The sequence below is a fragment of the Dryobates pubescens genome, chromosome Z (genome assembly GCF_014839835.1).
Source record: "Dryobates pubescens isolate bDryPub1 chromosome Z, bDryPub1.pri, whole genome shotgun sequence".
NCBI classification, from domain to species: domain Eukaryota; kingdom Metazoa; phylum Chordata; class Aves; order Piciformes; family Picidae; genus Dryobates; species Dryobates pubescens.
The window spans coordinates 58501667-58525734 of NC_071657.1; the positions used below are offsets into that span (position 1 = coordinate 58501667).

The 24068-nt window shown below is 41.7% G+C and overlaps 2 protein-coding genes across 3 annotated transcripts in view; one reads left to right on the plus strand and one right to left on the minus strand.

The window, feature by feature from the left end:
• The first annotated feature begins 484 nt into the window (after positions 1–484).
• MED18 (mediator complex subunit 18) lies at positions 485–1734 on the plus strand. The gene is made up of 2 exons (XM_054178540.1): positions 485–582; positions 910–1734. The coding sequence occupies exons 1-2, from the start codon at positions 510–512 to the stop codon at positions 1461–1463; spliced, it is 627 nt and encodes a 208-aa protein (XP_054034515.1). The 5' UTR covers positions 485–509; the 3' UTR covers positions 1464–1734.
• A 4856-nt stretch (positions 1735–6590) lies between these two features.
• CERT1 (ceramide transporter 1) overlaps positions 6591–24068 on the minus strand; it is a 75659-nt gene continuing 58181 nt past the window's right edge. The window contains exons 10-18 of one of the 2 annotated variants that reach the window (XM_054178108.1): positions 23764–23856; positions 23094–23171; positions 15619–15714; positions 14834–14966; positions 14647–14717; positions 12341–12469; positions 11304–11433; positions 9876–10012; positions 6591–7324 (exon numbers count right to left, since the gene is read on the minus strand). In XM_054178108.1, coding sequence (XP_054034083.1) covers positions 9885–10012; positions 11304–11433; positions 12341–12469; positions 14647–14717; positions 14834–14966; positions 15619–15714; positions 23094–23171; positions 23764–23856 — 858 coding nt within the window. In that variant the 3' untranslated portion in view covers positions 6591–7324; positions 9876–9884. The remainder of the gene's footprint in view (positions 7325–9875; positions 10013–11303; positions 11434–12340; positions 12470–14646; positions 14718–14833; positions 14967–15618; positions 15715–23093; positions 23172–23763; positions 23857–24068) is intronic. The other variant, XM_054178109.1, reaches the window with a different exon arrangement.

The following is a 24068-nucleotide window of genomic DNA, read 5'->3' on the forward strand; positions in this document are numbered from 1 at the left end:
AGGGAGCTGGCGTTGTGTCCTCTGGAGGAGACTCGGGGGGGACCTCACTGCTGTCCACAGCTCCCTAAGAGGCGGTTGTAGTGAGGTGGGTCTTGGTCTCTTCTCCCTAGTATCGAGTGGTAGAGTGAAAAGGCCTCAAGTTGCGCCAAGGCGGGGTTTAGATAGGTGTTCGGAAAATAATGTTCAGTAACAGAGTGGGATGTGGTGAGGCGTTGGGACAGGCTGCCCAGGGAGGTGGTGGCGTCACTGTCCCTGGAGGTGTTCAAGAAACATGTAGACAGGGACTTCGGGGCATGGTTGATGGCCACGGTGCTGTCAGGTCTACGGATGGACTCATTGATCTTAGGAAGTGTTTTCCAGACGGACCAATTCCGCAAGTCTAGTTCCGTGACCGACCGCCACGCCCCGCGGCTCTCGGCACCGCAGCGCACTGCCGCGCAACGCCCCCTCGCGTGCGCATTCCTCCTTCCGCCACTCCCGCCGCCAGCTCGGAACTCGCCACACGCACCATGGAGGCGCCCCCCGTAACTATGATGCCCGTCACCGGCGGTACCATCAACATGATGGAGTACCTGCTCCAGGGTAAGCGGAGCGGGGCGGGGGGGGGGCAGGTAGGTCCTTCCTGTCGCCGAGGAGAGCAGCCGGCGGGCCGCAAGCCTGCCGATCGCAGCCGCCTCGGCGAGGGGCGGCCCCGGGGCGCGGGGGGGTCTGAAGGGCGCGGGGGGTCTGAAGGGCGCGGGGGGTCTGAAGGGCGCGGGGGGTCTGAAGGGCGCGGGGGGCGAGAGCCGGAGCCGGACGTAGGCTGAGCGGGGCTGTCACGGCCGCGTTGCAGAGAGAGCCCCGCTCGCCTCCGAGCCGGGAAGAGAGGGAGGGAGGGAGTTGCTAAGGTGCTGTTAACGCCCGCCACAGGAAGCGTTCTGGACCAGAGCCTGGAGAGCCTGCTGCACCGCCTGCGGGGCCTGTGCGACAACATGGAGCCGGAGACCTTTCTGGACCACGAGATGGTGTTCCTGCTGAAGGGGCAGCAGGCCAGCCCCTTTGTGCTGCGGGCGCGCCGGTCAATGGACAAGAACGGCATGCCCTGGCATTTGCGCTACTTGGGCCAGCCAGAAATAGGAGACAAGAACCGCCACGCGCTTGTGCGCAACTGTGTAGACATCGCTACATCGGAGAACCTGACGGACTTCCTAGTGGAGATGGGCTTCCGTATGGACCACGAGTTTGTGGCCAAAGGGCATGTGTTCCGCAAGGGCATCATGAAGATCACGGTGTACAAGATCTTCCGCATTCTAATGCCAGGAAACACAGAAAGCATTGAGCCACTCTCCCTCTCCTACCTCGTAGAGCTCAACGTGGTAGCACCAGCAGGACAGGATGTAGTTTCTGATGACATGAGGAACTTTGCTGAGCAGCTGAAGCCTCTAGTGCATCTGGAAAAAATTGACCCCAAAAGGCTCATGTGACTGGAAGGTTAAGGCATTGGTTTTATTAGTGTTCATGAAGAGGATTGCTCTTCTAAAGTTGCTTTTAAACGCAAATCAGAACAGGGAGGGGGGGATAAAGGGCTACATACCAATCTTCCGTTAACTGCAGTTACAGACTTTGTACCTTCAGTTGTGGATGCGAACAGAAAAGGACACTAAGTTGATGCCATTCGAAACAATATTTCTAGATTTGCATCTCCTGTGGGAGAGATACCTACTACAAGGCATACTGCCTAACAATCACAAAATGTTGAACTTTGTGGAATTCCTTCATCTGTGTACTCACGTTCCGGTGCTGCTTGCTTTTGTGTTTTTACTGTTTTTTTAAAACAATGAATTCCAACGCATAATTCCTCTGTCCTGTGTCCTATCCTTTCTCCTTCTTAGATACATGGAGCTAATAACCCTTCATGCAGGGAGGAGTGTTTAACACAAGCATAAACCCAGAAACTATGCAGTATAAAAGGTCAAGTGCACACCTATTTGCAGTGGAATAGCAAAGTAATGGTGCATGTGTAGGAAGGAGACCAGATACTTCAGGGAAACTTTCAAATATATCCAATGTTGGAAAATGGGTTAGCAGGATTACAGTTTCAAAAAGCTTTCAGATCTTGTACTGCTATTCCATCTTCACTGAAATTGGGTATAAGACAGTCTTGGCTAATGAGAAACCATTAAGTTACATGGTTTTGTTTAGCACCTCTCTACAGGGTGGTCCTTTACTGTATTTAATAACACTGATTGAGGATCTAGAGTTACTAAATACAGTTCAAACATAAAAAAGCTTGGGAAAACAACAAAGATGAAGAGGTTGATTTACATTTTTCAAGTTCTTTACAGAAGGCAACCATTTCTCATTTCTGTAAGACACCAACCACTCCCACATAAAGCTTCACAAAAAGCCACCTAGGGTCGATAGCTACATTTTCAAGATTGGAGTTTGGACAAGGTAAGCAATGAGAACTGGACTGGTGCTCACTGACAGCAGTGTCTCATGTTCCACATGGCGGGGCAGGGACAATTAAAGACTGGAACAGCACCTGGAGAATGCCATTATGCTGAATACCCAGCAATGATTTCCAGCAGAGTATATAAGCAATGAGGTCACCTGTGTGACTGCTCATGACCTAGACTGAAAATATTTTCTGGAGGGTAGGGATGCACCCACAATTCTTCTGTTCATACTTAGGCATGTGCATTTTAAAGTCATAGCCTAAAACTGCCACGCATGACTCACCCTCATTGGATTTCTTAGAATACTGTTACAGGGCATCACTTCCCAGAGGGCAAGGGGTAGGTGAGATTGCTAGATGCTTCATGATTCAGTTGCAGTTCCAAACTGGTAGGGCTGTTGTAACATCCGGCTACTGTAACAATGGTGAGGAAATGCATGGCACAGACTTCAAGATTCATGGCTTGTCTCTTGGGACATAACAGAGAAATCCAATTGATAAAAGTTGAAAACTGCAAACTTAAGTGGTGCAGTTGACATGCCAGAGGGACGAGATGCCATCCAGAGGGACGAGATGCCATCCAGAGGGACATGCACAGGCTTGAGAAATGGGACTGTGTGAACCTCATGTACTTCATACAGGCCAATGTAAGGTCCTGCACCATGGTAGAAGTAACCCTCACTATCAACACAGGCTGGGGGGATAATGTACTTGGGGGTACTGGTGGATGAAAACCTGGACATGAGCCAGCAATGTGCCCTTGCAGCCCAGAAAGCCAATGGCATCTTGAGCTATATCAAAAGGAAGTGTGGCTAGCAGGTTGAGGGAGGCAATTCTCCCCTTCTTCACTTTGATGTCAGAGAGCTCACCTGGAGCACTGTGTCCACCCTTGCAGCCCTCAGCACACGGATATACACCTACTGGAGGGTCTGGAGGAGGGCCACAAAAACAATTAGGGAGCTGGAGCACCTCTACAAAGAGGATGAGAGAGCTGGGGTCTTTGAGTCTGGAGAAGGCTCTGAGAAGACCTTACTGCAAGCTTTATAATACTACTTAAAGAAGGTCGATGAGAAAGATGCAGACATACTTTTTAGTAGTGCCTGTTATGAGGAGCAAAGGCTTTAAACTAAAGGAGGGCAGATTTCAACTAGACACATGGAATTTTTTGAGGCTGGTGAAACACCGGAATGGGTTGCCCTGCCAGGTTGTGGAGGGCCCATCCCTGGAAACATTCAAGACCAGGTTGGACAGGGCTCTGAGCAAGGTCGTATAGTTACAGACATCCGTCATCACTGCAAGGGGGTTGGAGTAGATGGCTTTTAGAGATTCCCTCAAATCCTAAGCATTCTATGACTTGGTATTTGTTCAAATACATTACCCAAGCCCTGATGCAACTTACCTTGTTTTCTTTCCATGCAAATAAAACTCTGTGTTATGCCAAACTGTTCCTCTATTCTTGCATACTTACAATGTTTCTACAGCTTTATGACCGTATTAGTACAAAGCCATGCATAAGAAAAAAAGATAGGATTGTTATGGATCCATTAGGCATGAGCTGCTTCTGCTATTACAGAAGTTTGCTCTGCAGAAGCTAATTTCTTAAAAACTCTTCACATTTCTGAAAATGTCAGAAGTTTATCCTCTGTCTTTCCTGATTCCAGGATGTCTATTCTTCCCATGGAAACTTCAACAATGTCTTTGTACAGAATTAGCAAGAGATGAAATACTCCAGAAGTATTCTGTATTAAGACTGAGCACTGTAGAGGTAGATCTTCTAACATGCCTCTGATACACCATTACAAAATGAGCTTCTCAATATATGAAGCTATGTCACCTTCATCACAGTAACCTCATAAATACAAGCAAACTGCTTTCCTCTTAATGTTTTCCATACATGATAATATTGTATGTATGTTTTATGCATGAGCTAAAACTTTGTTTAAAGGTAAAGTGTTTTCAGTAAGTTTCTCCAAAGATAGTTAATAATAAATACAAACAAGGATCTTTCATCATAATTTTTAATACTTTTCATTTTCAAATACTGGTTTTAAATTTGTGATTGTAACATGGAAGAGCCAACTTCTTTAAATTTTGAAAACTTATCATTAGGATCATAAAGCTATTATAGAACAGTTACACTCTATGCACTCAAGGTACTCAAAAATATGATTCATGTTTTAAATCTGTAAATGAACAGTGGCGATTCAAATACAGCGTTATCTGTACAACTTGACAAAAATACAGGTGGACAATCTGATTAAAGAGAATCTGCACAACTTCAAATTAGCCAGCTCAGCCCAATTAAGTAAAAGGTAATTGCCTTGAAAAAAAAAAAGTGCATCACATTTTTCACAGATATATTTGTCTAAATAAGAAGATCAGGTTCTCAGACAGGATAAAAATGACCATATCATCCCCATTCACAATACAAGTTATATTAGGTCATTTTCTTCAGATCTGGTTTGGCAATGTCCAAATTCTCCAAATGGATGCAGATATTCAGAGAACGCTAATGGAAGAGACTGATGCCTTTTCAAGCCTTCAAATTAGTTCAGCGTATAAAAACATCCAGTCTAGCATCAGGAGCTGCTTCTGCAAGGACCCCTGCAGCTGTATCCACTAACAGGAAGAAGTGAACTCAGAGCACACAGATACATGGCAGTGACTGAAAGTAGGGACAGGCTCAAAAGACAGCAAATTTCGTAGAGTCATAAAGCAATGGCTGCTTGCACACAGACAATCTGAGAGGCCTACAGAGAACTGCCCTTTTTTCATTTGTTTTATAAAGAGGTCAATTTATACCGATTTCTCAGTCTTGCAACTCCTTCCACATTAAGAAGCCTCTTACAACTGGACAGGGCTAGCTGTAGTGAAGTACCAGTGCCTTTATCTAAAAGTAAAATGTATTCTTTACAAATAGTATCTGTAGTGTAATTTTATTTACAGAATAAACTGCAAAAGTACATCACATTTAGTGCAAACGCAACTAATGACAGAAGTTTATATACTGCCTTGTAAAGGTTCCATACCTTCGTAAAATAAAGCTGTCCAATTATTAATAAACTCTCCTGTGTTCCAACCATTACCAGAAATGGCAATCAAGGAGTTAAAACTCCGTATAGTTTGGATGTTTAAATTACTATTTTTTTTTTCCTTTTCTTTTTAAATTTTTAAAATTCCCATGAGTGGCTATGGTGGAATGAACCACTGCTCGGCTGATTGTAAAAAGATGAAGTACATTTGAGGTATAAGATTTGTAACACCGCTATATAAAATGCTCACTGGTGATATAGTAAACGTACAAATTTTCATCTTATTTGCCTTACTAGCATTACCATATAGGCACTTCTCTACATATTCAAATTAACAGAATAACTCTGTATGTAATAAGGCATATTCCATGCACGCCATTAGAGAAAGGCAAATAAAAATGGGAGAGCTACGGAGCATGAAATATGCATGCACATGTTATGTACGCTTTCATCTTTACAAAGAGATGAACAGATAAAGTTTTTCAGCACTGTGCAGATCACATTTAATAATTTAACAAATCCCCATTAAGTTACTGTATTATATTTTCAGGCACCTACCATAGTGTAACAAATAAAACTCGCAGCTTTCTGAAAAATAATCTGAAGCTTTTTTTTTTGGAGACACACAGGTTAGTGAAACACTGAGCAGTCTCTACAGAGTTTCCAACTAAGGGACATGAACACAAGACCTCAAAAGTCAGAACCAGTCTTGCCACAGTCCTCTCCTAATGAGCATCTCTAGAATCAAAGGCAGGCAAAACCCTGACATTCACGTTCTCACGGCAACTAAAGGTGACTTTCCAGTAACAACTCTGCATATCCTTATAGCTCTTAACAGGTTTTTGATCATGACGCAAATCGTCTTCTACATGAACCTCACAGTATGGCTTTGTTAAGATGAGGAAAACACGCAGGATCTAAAAATAATGTACTCATCCTCATTCTAGACTGGGAATGTTTTCTTACGTAGTCCAAATTACTTCAATAAATATTAAAGTGTACCTTCTCACAGCTTCGGGAAAGCCCTGGACATCGTGCAAGAAAGCAGTCCACAGACGGCATAGACAGATGACTTCTGGCTTTCAGGCAGTCTCTTGCTCTCTTACAGAATCTTCTTCTGTAGCACATATTATATAACTAAAAAATACAATAGAAATATAAAGATATCTGGAAAAAATAAAGCTTTTCACACTCTTACTCCTTCAGAACCAATGGTCATCATAAGAGTAAGACAATAGAAAAGGCGAAGTCATAAGGATATTGACAGCCCTCAGTTATCAACTGACAGTTTATGTAACAAGATGATTCATTACAGAAACCAGCAGCAATGAATTATGATTATACGAAGCAAAATGAAACCTGCCAATAAGTCACCTAGGCTTTACTGAAGTCCCTCCCCGCTAAAATACCACGTAGTTTTGTGCATACAAAGCACATACAGTATGCTCTGTGTGAGTTTGTCTCTTGTGCTTTTTAGACATGCACAAAAACTGCGTGAGTAACTCAGTAAGGCAGACTGTGAAACTCTGAAGCTTGTTTAAAATTAAAGCAGTAATCTACACTGGTGATTCAAAGTTGTAAGTGTTCTTCCTCTTCTAAAGCAAGCAAATAAAAATAGAGCCATATACATGTTATCAGTACATGTATTTAAAATTACACACTGATTGAGCAAGAAAAAGTTAGCAGGAGAGAGATATGGTTAAATATTTAGCCTTGTGGTGCTGCAACACTTCTTCACTTCAGTACACAAAGCCTAGAACTTGGGCCGTAAGACTGTAGATCCTTCGTTCCAGCATGGAGTGCTTTATGCATGGTCACGTCTCCAACGTGGAATGCTCACCCAGTCTTCTGATCGCTGCAGGTATGCAGAGACAAAAATACAGCATGAAAAGGTTGAACTCTAACAGGAAAACAAGAACTTGTTATATACCTTAAACAGTATCAGTGCTGTTATGATGATGTTGGAACTACTGGTTCACAAAAGTTGTGTTTTGAATGGTTCACCTACACTAATTCCCTAATAATATACAGTTAAAATCATAGAATCAGAGATTCCAACCAAAATAGTTCTTCAAGATCAAATCCAACTATGGCCTTTACACCACCATGGCCATTAAACCATGTTCCGAAGTGCCATGTCTATGTGTTTTAACACCTCCAGGACAGCGACTCCACCACCTCCCTGGGCAGCAGGTTCCAGTGCCTGACCATTCTTTCTGTAAATAACTTTTTTCCTAATATTCCATCTAAATCTCCCCTGGTACAACTTAGGGCCATTTCCTGTTGTTCTGTCACTTGACAGTAGGCTGAGAGACCAAGACCCACCTCACTATAACCTCCTTTCAGGAAGGTGTAGAGAGCAGTAAAGTCTCCCCTCAGCCTCCTCTTTTCCAGACTAAACAATCCCAGTTCCCTCAGCTACTCCTCCTAAGACTTGTTTCTAGGCCCATCACCAACTGGACACACTCTAGCACTTCAGTGTCTGTCTTGTAGTGATGGGCACAAAAACAGAGTACAGTACTCAAGGTGTGGCCTCACCAGTGCTGAATACAAGGGGACAATCACTTCTTTAGTCCTGCTGGCCACAATTATTCCTGACACAGGCCAGGATGCTTGTGGCCTTCTTTGCCACCTGAGCACACTGCTGGCTCATGTTCAACCAGCTGTAAACCAGCAACCCCAGGTCCTTTTCTGCTGGGCAGGCTTCCAGCCACTCTGCCCCAATCCTGTAGCGCTGCAGAGGGTTGTTGTATCCCAAGTGCAGGACCCAGCACTTGTTAATAGTTATACAACTGACTTCTGTCTATGGATTCAGCCTGTTCATATCCCCCTGAAAAGCCTTCCTACATTTGAGGTGATCAACACTCCCACCCAAACTGGTGTCATCTGCAACCTTACTGATGGTGCACTCAATCTCCTTGTCCAGATCATTGATAGATATTAAAGGAAAATGGCTGCTATACTGGCCTTTAACCTGCCCTGGTGAGGCCTCATCTGGACCACTGTGTCCAGTTCTGGGCCCCTCAGTTCAGGAAGGACAGAGAACTACCTGAAAAAGTCCAGTGCAGAGCCACAAAAATGATTAGGGGAGTGGAATGTCTGTCTTATGAGCAGAGACTGAAGCAGCTGGATCTCTTTAGCTCGAAGAGGAGACTTGAGGGATGACCTCCACGTTTATAAATGCCAGACAAAGACCTTGACAGCACACCATCCCTGAACTAGCAAGACTAGTTTTGTACCCTTCCCCCTTCAGATCTAGTTTAAAGCTCTTTTAGTGAGCCCTGATAGCTTTTGGGCAGGATACTTCTTCCTCCTCGAGGCAGGTATATCCCATCTGTTACTAGCAGGTTTGGTGTCATGTAAATCATTCCAAATCCTGCCAGAGGCACCAGGCCTGGAGTGAGGCCCTGATCCGTTGGCTCTTCCTGTGTAGAAACTTACTGAATCACTGTACCCTGTTAATTCAGTGCTGCCCCTACCCACCAGGCTGAGTCAGAACATGGTATGGCCATGTTAACAGGGCTACCTGTTATTAGAAGGATCTAATGACTCTGACATAACAATTATAAAACAGAGATAGTCTGTCATGCATATAAAGAGTGATAAAATCTCGTTTTCAGATCTTGCTGTAATTTCTAGAACTATCAAATATAATTTGATGTTTGAAGCTATAGTTCCACATCATGAAGTATATAACAAGTCAAACAAAAACTCAGTGAAGCCTTACTTAGCACTGTGGTTTACATCTGACCAAGACAGCCCCAAAAGTAATAAAGAAACTGTCTTCCTAGTGTCATTATCATTTACACAGTAAACTAATTTTAGATTAGTCCAATTGCCTAGCCCATTAAAATAGCTCTACTGACTTCAGAAAGTATTTGTAAATGCCTTTTTTCTTAGGCTCATCAAAAAGGTTAAAAACTAAAATCACAGCCTTTACAGTACTCTAGTAATTTACACTGGTCTATCAGCAAAGTCCCATTAATAATAACCTTAGATGAAAACTATTCTGTCACATATGCAATCTTAAGTAGAATTTAAGATCTCAAAACCTCATAAGGCTCTAGAGAAACTTCAGTACGCATTATTTTCAGAACAAGGGTAAAATACCTGTGTAGGCTGAGAAAAAAGCCACGATACTTCATCCTCTTGTACTTGGATAAAAATTAGACATATGCAAAAACTTGCAACACAAACTAGAAGTCTACAAAAACTAATACTTCATAATTTGTGCAGCTAATGGTATAAACAAATGATATGAATGTTTTAAAAACTGTATTGCATGCATATAGTAAACCTGAGCACTGAACTCATGCTAATCATAGCAAGACACTTCTAGATTGCATACTTCTGTTTGGCTTTAGAGTTACAGCAGTGAATCAAGAATGAAGAAAAATAATGTATACCTGCTAGTACTAGAATAAAATAGGCTTTCCTGCTGTTTTCTCTTGCACATATGATGTAAAACGCTTCAGGAATTTGGGATATTCACGTTTTGCCACTGCTCGCAACACTGATGCTGGTGCCCATCCTCCTGGGTTTACTAGATGTAGATGGGGAAAAAAGACAATGAAATACAGTGGATCTGCTTAAAATAGGAAAGAACATTTAAATTCATTATTCCTGCAACTCCTTCCAAAGTAACAGGCAGATTATTTTTTAATGCCCTTACAGCTTGTACTGTAGCACAGTTTACTCTTAATACTCAAGCTCAGTTCAGTTCTGTGATGGACCATTTAGAAAATGTGGTATGTTATGAGTCTTTGGGGAATGCCCAAACAGAAGATTTTATTCTCTAAGGACTTCCAAGAAACAACAGAAATACTTGAGTAACTTATTACTTCAAAGAAACAGAAGTTATTCTTAACTTTTCAATAACTGATCCATGTGTCTACAGAATTGCTACATTGCCAATGTCTTACAAACTATTTTTCAAGCACTTTAAACAAAATTTGAACTGATTCTAAAATACCCTTGGATTCACAGAGCAAGTATTTTGGTGAAAAAGCTGCCACTTCCCATATAATCATGGTTCAGAATTTATCAATGTATTTAAGTGATTGGGAAACTTCCATAAAAAGGAAGCAAAGCTGCTTATCCTAGAGTTTATCACCATATAATACTATTTGTATAGGATTTATTATGAATTACATCAGTCCTACATGGCAAAGATTATACAACCAATTTGTCAGACTCAGTCTTTAGAAAGTCCTAACAGGTGATTAAAAGTAACAGGAAGGTGACCTACTCTTGAAGTGCTCTGTAGCTGCACAAGAGGAGCTAATCAGTATATAACTTCAAAACTACAATGCCCTGCTAAAAAGTGAGTACAGTAACAATACAGTCAGGCTTTGATAACTTATAGAATCCTTAGTATTGACTTAAGTTAAAAAAAGTAAATGAGACTACACACCTTGCAGACATCTTCACACAAAACACATTTGCTCCTTCTTAACACGGGGGGCAAGAGCTGTATCTTTGCTATCAGCAGCCTTTCAGACTTACAAGATGTTACAGCAACACATAAAAACCCATTCCATTACTGAAACTAAAGGCTATATGCCAAGTCATCCCAGTTGCAGACATTGTTCTGTATTTAGGGCTGAACTACAGAGCACTTCCATTGTATTTTTCCCAGAATGCCACACCATGAATTATCCCATTCACTCATTCATGTAGCACATCATTTGAAGTCTTTCTGAACATGGAACCCTAAGGTGTGTTGTGAGATATACATTTAGCAGAGAACTGAATTAAGGGTTTATTTTGCCAGCATTCAGCTCCCCAGAAATAGCATGTATCACGAATGTCATACTGAAAAAAGTCAGACTTACCATTAGCTACATAGGTAATCTTGCATAGAATGTTGTCCCTGCTTATTTCCTTGTTCCCCTCTGGTGGGCTTACTAATGTCTGACAGATCATAGCAATGTTTATTTTGGCACGGACACAGCGATTGTTCAGCTGCCGAAAGAATGAAACATTCATAAGCCTCAAGCTAAATTGTTTCAGCATAGTGACTCCTAACATTTTAATTTACTATGAAGTCTAAGACACTCCAGAAGCTGTGTTTGGGAGTTTGCGTTCTCATGCTCCATGGATGTAACACGAATGTAAAATGAAAGGTACGTGGTATGTAGTGAAAGAACTGAACTAAAATGCCTGATTCTCAGGTCTTTGATTCCTTAATATATACAAGTGAATTACATTAATTACCCCGATGATTAAATAAGTGTGTAAAGTATAATGTGTTAACATTTACAAATACCAGTCAGGAACATTCCCCTGTGTGGTGGTTTTAGGGTATGCCTTTAAAATTAGTTACATAATTAGTTACCACAGACATTGCTAATGAACAGCTTCCACTTTGCTTCTGAGTTGGTCTGGCAAAACTAATGCTGGGGGGAACTTCAACCCACCACACCCTGTAAGCAGCTATGGCATGGCACTCAGCACACCAACATTCCGAAGAAAACAATCATTGTAACTGTCAGAACCAAGGCAGAACTGTGTAAGATGGGGGTTCAACAGATTCTCTATCTACAATTAAAAAGCCTATGCCTCTATCTGACAATATTGAAGAGTTAGTGATTTGAGTCCATATGAAATAACCTCAGGTCTTAAAATGTTTTCACATCTCCAGAAAACTTGTTCCCATTCAGTTGCAACACCTTAAATCTACCAATTCCTAAGATAAGGCTCCTGAGATTTTGGCTCAGAATGCCTTTATCAGGCCATTTTATAACCTCATTTAAAGAAACTGCCTTTTTGCATAACACCTCCACCTCCCTCACATTAGCACTGCATGCACATTATGTAACAGATACATTATCTTAAAATCAGAGCCTGACAGAAGGAAAACAATACTTACAGGGGCACTGTCATGCTCCACAGAGAAATTGCACACAATCCACGTTTCAGGATCATTCTCACTGAATGCTGGTATCTTTCTGATGGCAGACAAATACAGCACATCCCTTTGAGAAGCTGGCCACACCCTCTGCAGAGAAACAACTAAATATAAACTTTTCCAGTTTTGCAAGTTAAATACTTATTATCTTTAAGCAAAGGCAAAAAAAACCCCCAAAACCCACAAGGAAAACCAAGTCAGTCATATTATTCAAGAAAAAAAATTTTCTTTGGATTAGTAAGTTCATCTTCAAAACCAAAAGAGAACACAGCTGCTGTACAGACACACTTCAGTTTATATGGCTATGCTTCATATTTTAAAAAAATTAAGGCACAGCTTCAAGGCCTTCAAAATGCAGAAAGCCAAGCTGCAATGACTTTTTTCCAGGAGACAGCTCCCTTGTTGTTACCTCAACCTCAGGTTTACGTTTTACTTAACTGTAAGCTACAAACTGAACTAGTGGTTATGTATAAACAGAAACACCTGCTACTACTTATGTCTTCAGAAAGAGGGCTAAGAAGGGCAGTAAATAGTTTAATATTTCAAAAAGCTACTGACGGACTGAATTTAGGGAGTAGAACCTCAAGCAATGCTCAGCTGATAGAAGGTAATGTTTTAGCTCTTGTGGGCCATAAACTCTGGGAACAAACTGCAGCCGTGTAGAGAGAAAAAAGCATTTAGCTGATTACCAACGACCACTGTGACTCAGGGAAGACACACAACGACCTGAGAATAAGACCTGGTAAACATTGCAATAGAGTCTTTTGTCTTCTGTCTGAACTTAGGTAAGAGACCTGTAATCGTTTGTCTTTTGTCTAACACCTATCTGAGCCTTGCCAAGGGATACGTGTTCCCTGGCATTTTCTCGACAGCCAATCATGAGTCTGTAACTGTCACACTGACACATCTAATAACCAATCACAAGTTGCTTTTTGATTATTGTACAAAGTCTTTTCTTCATATAGGCTAACATAAAATTGACACTTGCAAGCTTGCATCAAGCTTTGTCGCATCTCTCAAAAGCTACTATTTAGCACAAGCCCTACAAGGAGAGGCTGAAGGAGCTGGGATTGTTTAGCCTGGAGAAGAGGAGGCTCAGGGGGACCTTATTGCTCTCTACAACTACCTGAAGGGAGGGGTTGGTCTCTTCTCCCAGGCAATCAGCACCAGAACAAGAGGACACAGTCTCAAGCTGCACCAAGGGAAGTTGAGGCTCGAGGTGAGGAGAAAGTTCATCACAGAGAGAGTTATTAGCCATTGAAATGTGCTGCCCAGGGAGGTGGTGGAGTTACCACCCCTGGGGGTGTTCAAGATGGGACTGGACGTGGTACTTGGTGCCACGGTTTAGTAGTCATGAGGTCTTAGGAGACAGGTTAGAGTAGATGATCTTTGAAGTATTTTCCAACCTTATGGATTCTAGGATTCTATGATTTCAGTAGATAAATATGCCAAACAGATTATCTAAGAAAATTTCAGAAGCAAGTGTCTGATAAAATAATATAGAAAGCTATTTTCCTGACACTCAATAGGTGAAAGGTGTCTAGCTTTTATCTTAACACTCCACAGTTTACACATCTGTCTTACTCAAAATCACGTCCCCTGTTAGAGAAGTTTTAAGGAAGCCATTTAGTTGGTAAAATTGTATTTGCTTTAATATTTGAGCCTACTGGTGCTTGGTATCATGCAACATTAAAGATGTATCCATACACTTCATTAATATTTTATTTTTGAACCTTTAAGTTACAGTTGTTTGGTTCAGTGTTCAAGTGAACATTTTAATAAATTATACCAGAACGAGATGAGAGAGAGGGAATCATAATACAGTTGCAAGAACAAATGTTGTACTGGCAATTGTACCTCAAAATGCATGTCAACTAATTATGGTCAACTACAGTTTGCATTGTTTCAACAAAATATACAGTACATGGGTACAGGTATTTTCCTTTTAGTGAGTATTGATTTATTGCTTCTGTTTACTTTAGATGACTCTTACCTTGCCAGCAGCAATATATTTAGAGATTAAAACCAGTCCTCATTTGTTATTACAAGCTCTACCAGATACATGCACAATAAATAATGCTACTGAAACAAGTTTGAAAAGCAGAAGCTGTTTAACAGAAAACTTGCTCTGTTGTTCTGAACAGTACTTTAAATTGTTAAGCTCTTAAAATATTCAGAGCAAGATTAGACCACAAATGCCCCAGACTGTAGACTGTCTCAGTACAGTATGCACACAGGTGCATACCGTATGCATACAGTGTTATTACCTTATGTGTCTGGTAAATGATGATTGCATTATCAGCTAAATTTTCCACAACATGGAAATTTTCAATTGTTGCTAAAAGAGAAGGGGAGAAAAGAAAACACATCAGTAATCAAGCACAAGTATTAGGTCAGTGGTATGAACAGTATCCTTGATGTTAAACATGCAAAGCTTAAGAACCAGTTCCTTACTTTCCCAATCATTACGAACATCAACATTCCAGAAGTAGTGGCAGACTTCATGCCCTGTTACCCCTTTAACAGCATGGGTTGCTTTCAAAGGATCTAAAACTATTCCGTTTTCTTCCACCTCTCTTCTGTATACCTATATCCAAAGAAAATAAATAAATGTGGAACAAACTATCAAAACTGTTCTTGTTTTACTTCTTAACATACATCAGGCCTTGAAAACCCCACTTACCTAGAAAATTAAAACATGAATATTTTGCCATGTCAGTGTTCTCTAGTAACTACCAATGCAGACATTCTTAAGTGGCAATTCACATACAAATAACAGTATTTTAAGAATCTCTGTGCCAAAAATTACCTAGCTGATTTATCACTATGCATAAGGATCCAAACAAACACAATACAGTACCCAACAAAGTAACTTGCTGCTCAATTACATTTTCATACATTGTATTTACACATAATGTTCATGCCAAGTTTTAAGTAGAAGAGAATGAGAAAGAAATCTGCAGAAACAATGCTACTGCAAGAGTTACATAGATTATTTTGTATGAATAAATAGAAGTCACAGCTCTTGTGGACCACAGTCCTCATTCAGAAAATGTTATTCTGAGAGATTTTAACACCCTAGCTTCCTGACTGATAGTATTCCCAGAGAATCATGGAATCATCTAGGTTGGAGAAGACACTCAAGATTGAGACCAACAGTAAACCTAACACTGCCAAGTCCACCAGACATTTGTCTTGACAGCATATCCTGTTATGTTCAAAATTCCCTACATATTTACCTTCATTTCTCCTTCTTCTACCACTAGCTGCCAATTGGCATCTCCTCCTACATCTTGCAAAGAGTATGTCATATGATTTTGTACCATCTCTTCCACCTTTAAGGGAAAATAAAGAAATAAAAAGAACATTTTAAACTCATTCATTCCATATTCTCGGGCACAGAACATGCAGTACTGGAAGCCACAAGTCAAATCCTGCGCCGAACCTGAATTTGGATGACAAAGCTTTCTATTAGAGGTTAAGAACAAGCAGATAATTCTGTTCTTCAGAAACAAAAGACAAACTTATGATTCAACTTACAACTTCATTCTTTGTGGATACGTCCTTGTAAGAGCCCAGTGAGTCTTTTGTCTCAAAACAATGCATGTGGCAGGGTGGGGCTTCTAATTAGCATCTCAAACAAGGTGTAACATTACCTGGTCTGATAGACAGGGTGGTGGTTTTGATGGCCTTAATAGATTTCGAGGAAAGACACTGGCCTGGCAGAATGGCTTAACAATAAAAAAAGATAATTTCCATGGAGGCAGAAATTCCCTCCCTCCTTATCTTAAAACCAGTGCAACAGTGCCACTGAAAGGCAAATGGCCCCGCTCTGTGCACACCTCACTCATGCACTTTTTGTGATACAGAGAAACCATCCCCCCTGCCAAAAAGGTATAAAAGGCTGAAACTTCCAAGGTCCACATGTTGCACTTTCAACAGAAGACCCTGCTAGAACAGAACAGAAAACAGACCAAACTACGTTGGAAAAGACCTTTGAGATCGAGTCCAACCTATCATCCAACACTATCTAATCAACTAAACAATGACATCAAACACCCCATCCAGTCTCTTCCTAAACACCCCCAGTGATGGTGACTCCACCATCTCCCTGGGCAGCACATTCCAATGGCCAATCACTCTTTCTATGGAGAATTTCTTCCTAACATTCAGCCTAAACCTTCCCTGGCACAGCTTGAGACTGTGTCCTCTTGTTCTGGTTGCCTGGGAGAAGAGACCAACCCCCAACTGGCTACAAACTCCCTTCAGGTAGTTGTACAGAGCAGTAAGGTCTCCCCTGAGCCACCTCTTCTCCAGGCTAAGCAACCCCAGCTCCCTCAGCCTCTCCTCATGGGGCTGGTGCTCCAAACCCCTCACCAACTTTGTTGCCCTTCTCTGAACACATTCCAGCAAGTCAACATCTTTCCTAAACTGAAGAGCCCAGAACTGGACACAGGACTCAAGGTGTGGCCCAACCAGTGCTGAGTACAGGAGCAGAATGACCTCCCTGCTCCTGCTGGCCACACTGTTCCTGATGCAGGCCAGGATGCCATTGGCCCTCTTGGCTGCCTGGGCACACTGCAGGCTCATGTTCAGCCTACCATTGACCAGCACCCCCAGGTCCCCAGGTCTGCCCGGCCGCTCTCCAGCCACTCTGACCCCAGCCTGTAGCTCTGCATGGGGTTGCTGTGGCCAATGTGCAGAACCCAGCACTTGGATGTGTTCAATCTCATGCCGTTGGACTCTGCCCATCTGTCCAGCCTGCCGAGGTCCCTCTGCAGATCTCTCATACCCTCTAACAGATCAACATGTATTCCCAATTTGGTGTCATCTGCAAATTTATTGATGATGGACTCAAACCCCTCATCCAGATCATCAATGAAGATACTGAACAGGATGGGGCCCAGCACTGATCCCTGGGGCACACCACTAGTGACTGGCTGCCAGCTGGATGTGGCACCATTCACCACCACTCTTTGGGCTTGGCCCTCCAGCCAGTTCCTAATCCAGCACAGAGTGCTGCTGTCCAAGCCATGGGCTGACAGCTTGGCCAGGAGTTTGCTGTGGGGAATGGTGTCAAAGGCCTTGCTGAAGTCCAGGAGAACTACATCCACAGCCTTCCCCACATCCACCAGGCAGGTCACCTGATCATAGAAGGAGACCTGTTCCATAATCTCGCCTGGCACTGAGGTCAGGCTGACAGGTCTGGAGTTCCCTGGCTCATCCAACCAGCCTTTCTTGTGGATGGGCACCACGTTGGCCAGCTTCCAGTCATCTGGGACCTCTCCAGTGAGCCAGGACTGCTGAAAAATGATGGAGAGTGGCTTGGCCAGCTCATCTGCAAGCTCTCTCAGCACCCTAGGATGGATCCCATCCAGTCCCATGGCCTTCTGGGGATCCAAGTGGCTGAGCAGGCCTCTAACTACTTCCTCCTGGACTATAGGGGAACTATACTGCTCCCTGACTCCAGCTGCCAGCTCAGGAGGCTAGTTGTCTGGAAGACAACCTATCCTGCTATTAAAAATTGAGGCAAAGGTGTTAAGTACCTCTGCCTTTTCCTCATCTTTTGTGACTATGTTCCCCTTCATGTTCACTAAGGAGTGGAAGTTGTCCTTGCCCCTCCTCTTGCCATTAATACATTTATAGAAGGATTTTTTGTTGTCCTTCACAGCAGGGGCCAGTCTAAGCTCGAAATGGGCTTTTGCCTCTCTAATTTTTTTCCTGCATGACCTAGCAACATCCTTAAACATTTCGTGGGTACCCTCTCCTTCCTTGCAAAGATGATACACCCTTTTATCCCCCCCTTAACTCACCCAGAAATTCATTACCCATCCAGGCTGGCCGTCTGCCCCGGCGGCTCATCTTCCGGCACATTGGCACAGCCTGCTCCTGTGCCTTCAAGAATTCTTTCTTGAAGTAGGTCCAGCCCTCCTGGACCACTTGTATTTTAAGGGCTGTTTCTCAAGGTAACCTTCTGCATTAGTTCCTTGAGTAACCTGAAGTCCACCCTCTGGAAATCCAGAGTGGAGGTTTTGTTGCTGCCCCTCTTAGCTTGACTGCATATTGAAAACTCAATTATTTCATGGTCTCTGAACCCCAGACAGCCTCCAACCACCACATCTCCCAACAGCCCTTCTCTGTTTGTAAAAAGAAGGTCAAGCAAAGTCTTACTCCTGGTAGGCTCATGCAGCACCTGGGATAAGAAGCTGTCCTCCATACACTCTAAGAACCTCCTAGACTGCCTCCTCCCTGCTGTGTTAAGTTCCCAGCAGATATCAGGCAGGTTAAAGTCTCCCAAGAGAACAAGGTCTGGTGATCTTGAGACAGCCTCTAGTTGCCTATAGAATAATTCATGAACCTCTTCATCCTGGTTGGGTGGTCTATAACAGACTCCAACCAGGATGTCAGCCTCGTTGGTCTTCCCTCTAATCCTCAGCCACAGGCACTCAACCTGATCATCTTTCATCTCTAATTCCATGGCATCTAGAGCCTCCCTGATGTACAGCCCCCCCGCCTCCACCCTTGCCTGTCTCTCCTGAAGAGCCTGTAGCCATCAATTACAGTGCTCCAGTCATGTGAGTCATCCCACCACACTTCTGTGATGGCAACTACATCGTAACTTTCCTGCTGTAACAAGGCTTCAAACTCCTCTTGTTTGTTACCCATGCTTCATGCATTAGTGTACGTGCACTTCAGCTGGGCTGCTGGTTTCACCCCTGACTCCAGCTTACCACCCTCAGACTCCTGTCTGGGGGGACTGGTTTCAGCTCCTTCCCCCTTCGAATCTAGTTTAAAGCCCTGTCAATGAGACTTGCCAACTCCCTTCCTAAATGCACCACCACCACCACACACCTGGATTATTCCTGTGAAAATTCTTGCTGGATCCAAGGAGAGATGGTATCTTTTCTTAACTTTCTCTCTTTTTATCTATTTTCTCCTTTTTCTTCCCATTTTCCCCTCTTCTGTGGTCCACTACTGAGAGTTGTCTTTAGAATACATAGAATAAACCAGGTTGGAAGAGACCTTCAAGATCATCGCGTCCAACCCATCAACAAATCCAACACCACCCAAACAACTAACCCACGGCACCAAGCACCCCATCAAGTCTTCTCCTGAAAACCTCCAACGATGGCAACTCCACCACCTCCCCAGGCAGCCCATTCCAATGGGCAATCACTCTCTCTGTATAGAACTTTTTCCTAACATCTAGCCTGAACCTCCCTTGGCGCAGCCTGAGACTGTGTCCTCTTGTTCTGGTACTGGCCGCCTGGGAGAAGAGACCAACATCCGTCTGTCTACAACCTCCCTTCAGGTAGTTGTAGAGAGTGATAAGGTCACCCCTGAGTCTCCTCTTCTCCAGGCTAAGCAACCCCAGCTCTAACAAACCCCACTCAACAGCCACTTGGTGTTGGCTCATTTTCATTTACTCCAAGGAAGTTTTTTTCATCTTAGCACAACCTCTTCTGCTGCCCAGGGTTGACTGAGAATACCAGGTCATGACATTCCTATCCTTCCTCTACACTCCTATACAGTCAAACTCACTATTTCTGCCTACAACAGTTTTAATGCAGCACATTGGAACTTCAGATACCTTTAAATAGAATGACAATGCATTGTATGATATTCCCTGAAGAGCAAACATAGAGGAGATTGGGAAAAAGACAGATAAGCTCTAAAAACCAAATGCATATTACAGGGCATATTGGCCAGAGCAGTGAAGGTAACAAAGTATGCCTGTTCTGTTACATTGGCATCTTTGCACAGTTACTCGTTAGAAAAAAAAAAAATTACAGAAATGCTTACACTCAAAAAAACTGCAGTGATACTGTGACTACTATTACAACATAGTTTTCTAGAAGCTAACTAGACAACTGTGTGCTTTAAGTCAAGTATTTAATGCATTTTAATCAAGCTATGTGACTACCTAATTTTCTTAATTCCTTACAATATGCATGAAAATGGGTGCTGGGACAGGATGCTTTTAGTATTTTACATCTGCAACTTTATTCTGTTTCCTTGGCTCCCTAGCCCTTTCCAAGACCTCCCCAAAATATAAAATATAATAAAAATAGAAACAAAAAAATATATGGTTTCAATTGCTGCATAATGTTTACAAGTACTGGAAACACTTCAGCGCCTTTCTTCCACCCAAAACCACTAAAACATGTCACAGCAAGTAACTTCATGAGACTGATACTAGAAGTACCTTTAAAAAAAAAGCCCAACAACCAACAAAACCACAAACAAGAAACTACAAGCAAAGATTAGTTGCCTGATCAACACAAATATTAGTTCAAAGTGTGAACTGCAAGATTAATAGCCTGAACCCATAAGTGATTTTGCACAACCTACAAAAGTATGAAGCCTAGTGTGCATATAATATAAAACATATTTAAGCAAATAGTACAGATAGAGAGCACAATTAGGAATGCTTAATGATTTTTTTTTTAGTACAATATAGAATTGAATGATGTTATTTACTTCTAATTTAAAGCATTAATTTTGTTTGTACTACACACTCCATGGGCTTTGAGATCAGGAACAAAAGAAAAAAAACAAACCCAACAAAAAAGTTTACCTGAATCAAGTCAAAATCCTCGAAGTACAAGATCAAAATAAAATCCATAGTATTGAAATTCTAGGTTCTTAACTATGGACTTCTCTACAGAATGAACAAGTTACAGTCCTGTTTTGGTTGTTTTCTCCTGTTTTACTTTGGTTTTGAATTATAATGAACTAAAACCACACAACATTAAGTAGGAAGTTCTTCACTTCTAAAGCTCTAAGAAGAGCCCAATGTATTTTAAAATTTGATAGCCCTTTAAAACAGTGTTCTGCAAAATATCTATGGTGTTTTAAGTCTACAACCAGCTCCCATCAGAACACAGGTTTATACCTCTCAATCATAAAAACAAGGCTGCAAGTTTCTACTTGACATTTGCTGATACCAAAACACTTTGCATGAATGAAGTCTGTAAACAAGTCACATTTTTTCAGAATCCAGGTAATTGCTTGCATTTCTACAAGCCTGGCGACAATTTCCTATTAGTAAGGTCACAGGAGAAAGCCCACCAGAAGGTGGTGTGCTGCTTTTCCCTTCATGCTTTTCGTTGTCTTTCACCTGTAATGAAACTCCAGAGCAGGTGGACCGATTCATTCATCTGGTAAAAAAAATTTCTATGGAAAACATCTGGGGAGCAGGGGTGTATGTGGGCAGAGCAATTTAACATGAGGCGGCCATCACAGACTACACTGAGTCTCTTAACATGAAACTGCATTCAAAAAGCACTCAGCAGGAACTTCTACACAGCAGTATCCATGCAGTAGTTGAAAAGAGCAAAAACTCTACCTCAGTCCATCTGATCCTGATCCTTAACCTCAATTTGCATTGTTGTGGTAAGCACTGGGAGTCTACCCCAGATTTGTTTTTAAATTTGTTTTGCAGCCACACTAGTACTGACACTCAGATTTATCATATGAATATACAAAAGTTATCACAAGAAAAAAAATAAGTGAAAATTAGGAGGCTTACATATTTTAGCAATAATGAGTTTCCCTTATATCATGTGTCCACAGCCTGATAATCAGTTCCTACCTTTGGAATCAAACTTGCTATTCTATTACTTGATTTCCTCCCTCCTTCCAAACAAAAATGAAAAACTAAATTCACTACCTGCAGCCAAATCTATCAATGTTGTTCAATATGACCTGTATATTTCTCCCCTTGTGATAAATTCAAATTTAAGAAATTGACTGCAAAAAGGTAAAAGGCAAGCACTGGGATTTCAGTTCAATAAACAAGCCCCAAAGTGTTAGGGTCCTGCTCATAAAGCTGTTAGTAAGGTCTGCAAGTGGTACAATTCCAAGCTCTATTAAAAGAAAATCCATTTTCCTCCTTCAAAATGCAGGTTGTTTGCAGAATTAGCTAGCTTCAAACAACCTCTCCAAAATTATAGAAGGAAGCTCCGCATTCACAATCACAGTAGACCACAGCAGAAGGAAGCTAATGGTACAAATGCTACGTCTGAACAGCCTTTTTGAGAGTGAAGAACAAATGCATGAAGTTATCTATTTAATTCTACACTAAACTAGGATCTTCAGAGTGATTTTGTACATTACTGGAATATGTCACTATGACTACACTGACATATTCAGGATGTCAGACTTATTTTGTGAAGGATAAGTGAACATACTTCTTAGTAAAAATTCTCATACCCACAATCCTGTCAACATACTTTATGACCTTTCAGTAATAAAAGTAGCTGTAGAAGTAAAAAATGGTAGTGAACATCAGCATTTATTATCTTAATGTCATTACAAACAAATGTCAAAGCCGAAATTAAAATCTTTGATTTAAAAGCAAGAAAAAAATACTCAATACGGAGCAAAGATCATCTCCAGCCCACATGAAACAGATGTTATTCTACTTTTGTTATAATCTGAAACGCGACATTTTTCAATTGTAGGCATTTTTATTAAAGTTACTGAACTAAAATCCGACAATTTCACAAGATTTAGGCCTATGCACAAGTGATACACACGCCTGCTGGATATGAAAAGACAACCATTTAGTATAGGAATAGAGAACGCCTTTGTCTCAATGTACTACTTTAAAGCAAGCAGTGATTTATGTAACAAAAAACCTCAGGTCCTAGAGAAGAGGATGAAAACCAGCAAAGATATGCAACCCCCACTCTACACATTAATACAGTACCTGGGCGCTGAATCTGTGAACATCATCAGAGGCACTGACTAGATCAATGGAAGACATGGAGGAAGAGCGACTATAGGGCTACCAGAGACAGACAAAGAAAAAACCAAGTAATCAGAACAAAGGCACAACAGAGCATTCAGTACCAACTTGCAAGCACAAGATAATGAAGAAAAGGAAAACAAAAGCACCATAAGCAGCAAGCACAGCAGCGAATGCTGATTTCATGCACCTATTGTGTATTACGCTCCCAGCATCGCCTTGACAGGAGCTTAATATTTCCAGTAACACTAAAAAAGTCAACTGATCCTGACACAAGAGGCAGGATTTTTTAAAATACATAAAATCAATTAATTGAATTTTGGTGAAACTATCTTAAAAATAAAAGCAGTGAGGCTAGCGAGTTGGGATTTTTCCTTCATCAACTAAGTGACAAGCTTGATACAAGTCAAGAGGATTCCAAATAGACTAGATCAATGGAAGATCAGTATTTTCAGAGCCAAGAGAGAAAACAGTTCTACAATTCCAGCTACTACTTTCCAAAATCAGTAAACCATTGAAAGTTACTAGAAACATCTGAAAAATAAGCAAATCTCACCTACTCATACAAACATTATCCAGAAATATCATGGATCAGTCCATCATTCAGAGGGGATCATCAGAAATGTCTTACCTTTTGGACAAACCGGTGAGTCCCCACAGCAGAATATGCATCTCCAGAAGGTAAGGATGTTGGCCAGTGTAATCTAACCTTTTCACTTTGGGACTGCAACAAAATAAGACTTAATTAGTAGTAGTCAGCTGCTTCTGGGTGAACTGTGAAACAGACTGACTCATCTTCAGTCTACACCGTGGCTATAACAACTAATGCCATCCATGACAGTCATGAAGCTGTCATGCTGCTGGAATTCCCAGTAAGTCAATAGGTCTGAAGAGTAGTGTATATTACAAGATGTATTTCCAAGTTACGTAAAATAG

Coding starts and splice junctions, on each gene's coding strand:
- MED18 (XM_054178540.1), top strand. CDS start 510: ATGGAGGCGCCCCCCGTAACTATGATGCCCGTCACCGGCGGTACCATC. Junction 583..909: donor GATGGAGTACCTGCTCCAGG/GTAAGCGGAGCG, acceptor CGCCCGCCACAG/GAAGCGTTCTGGACCAGAGC.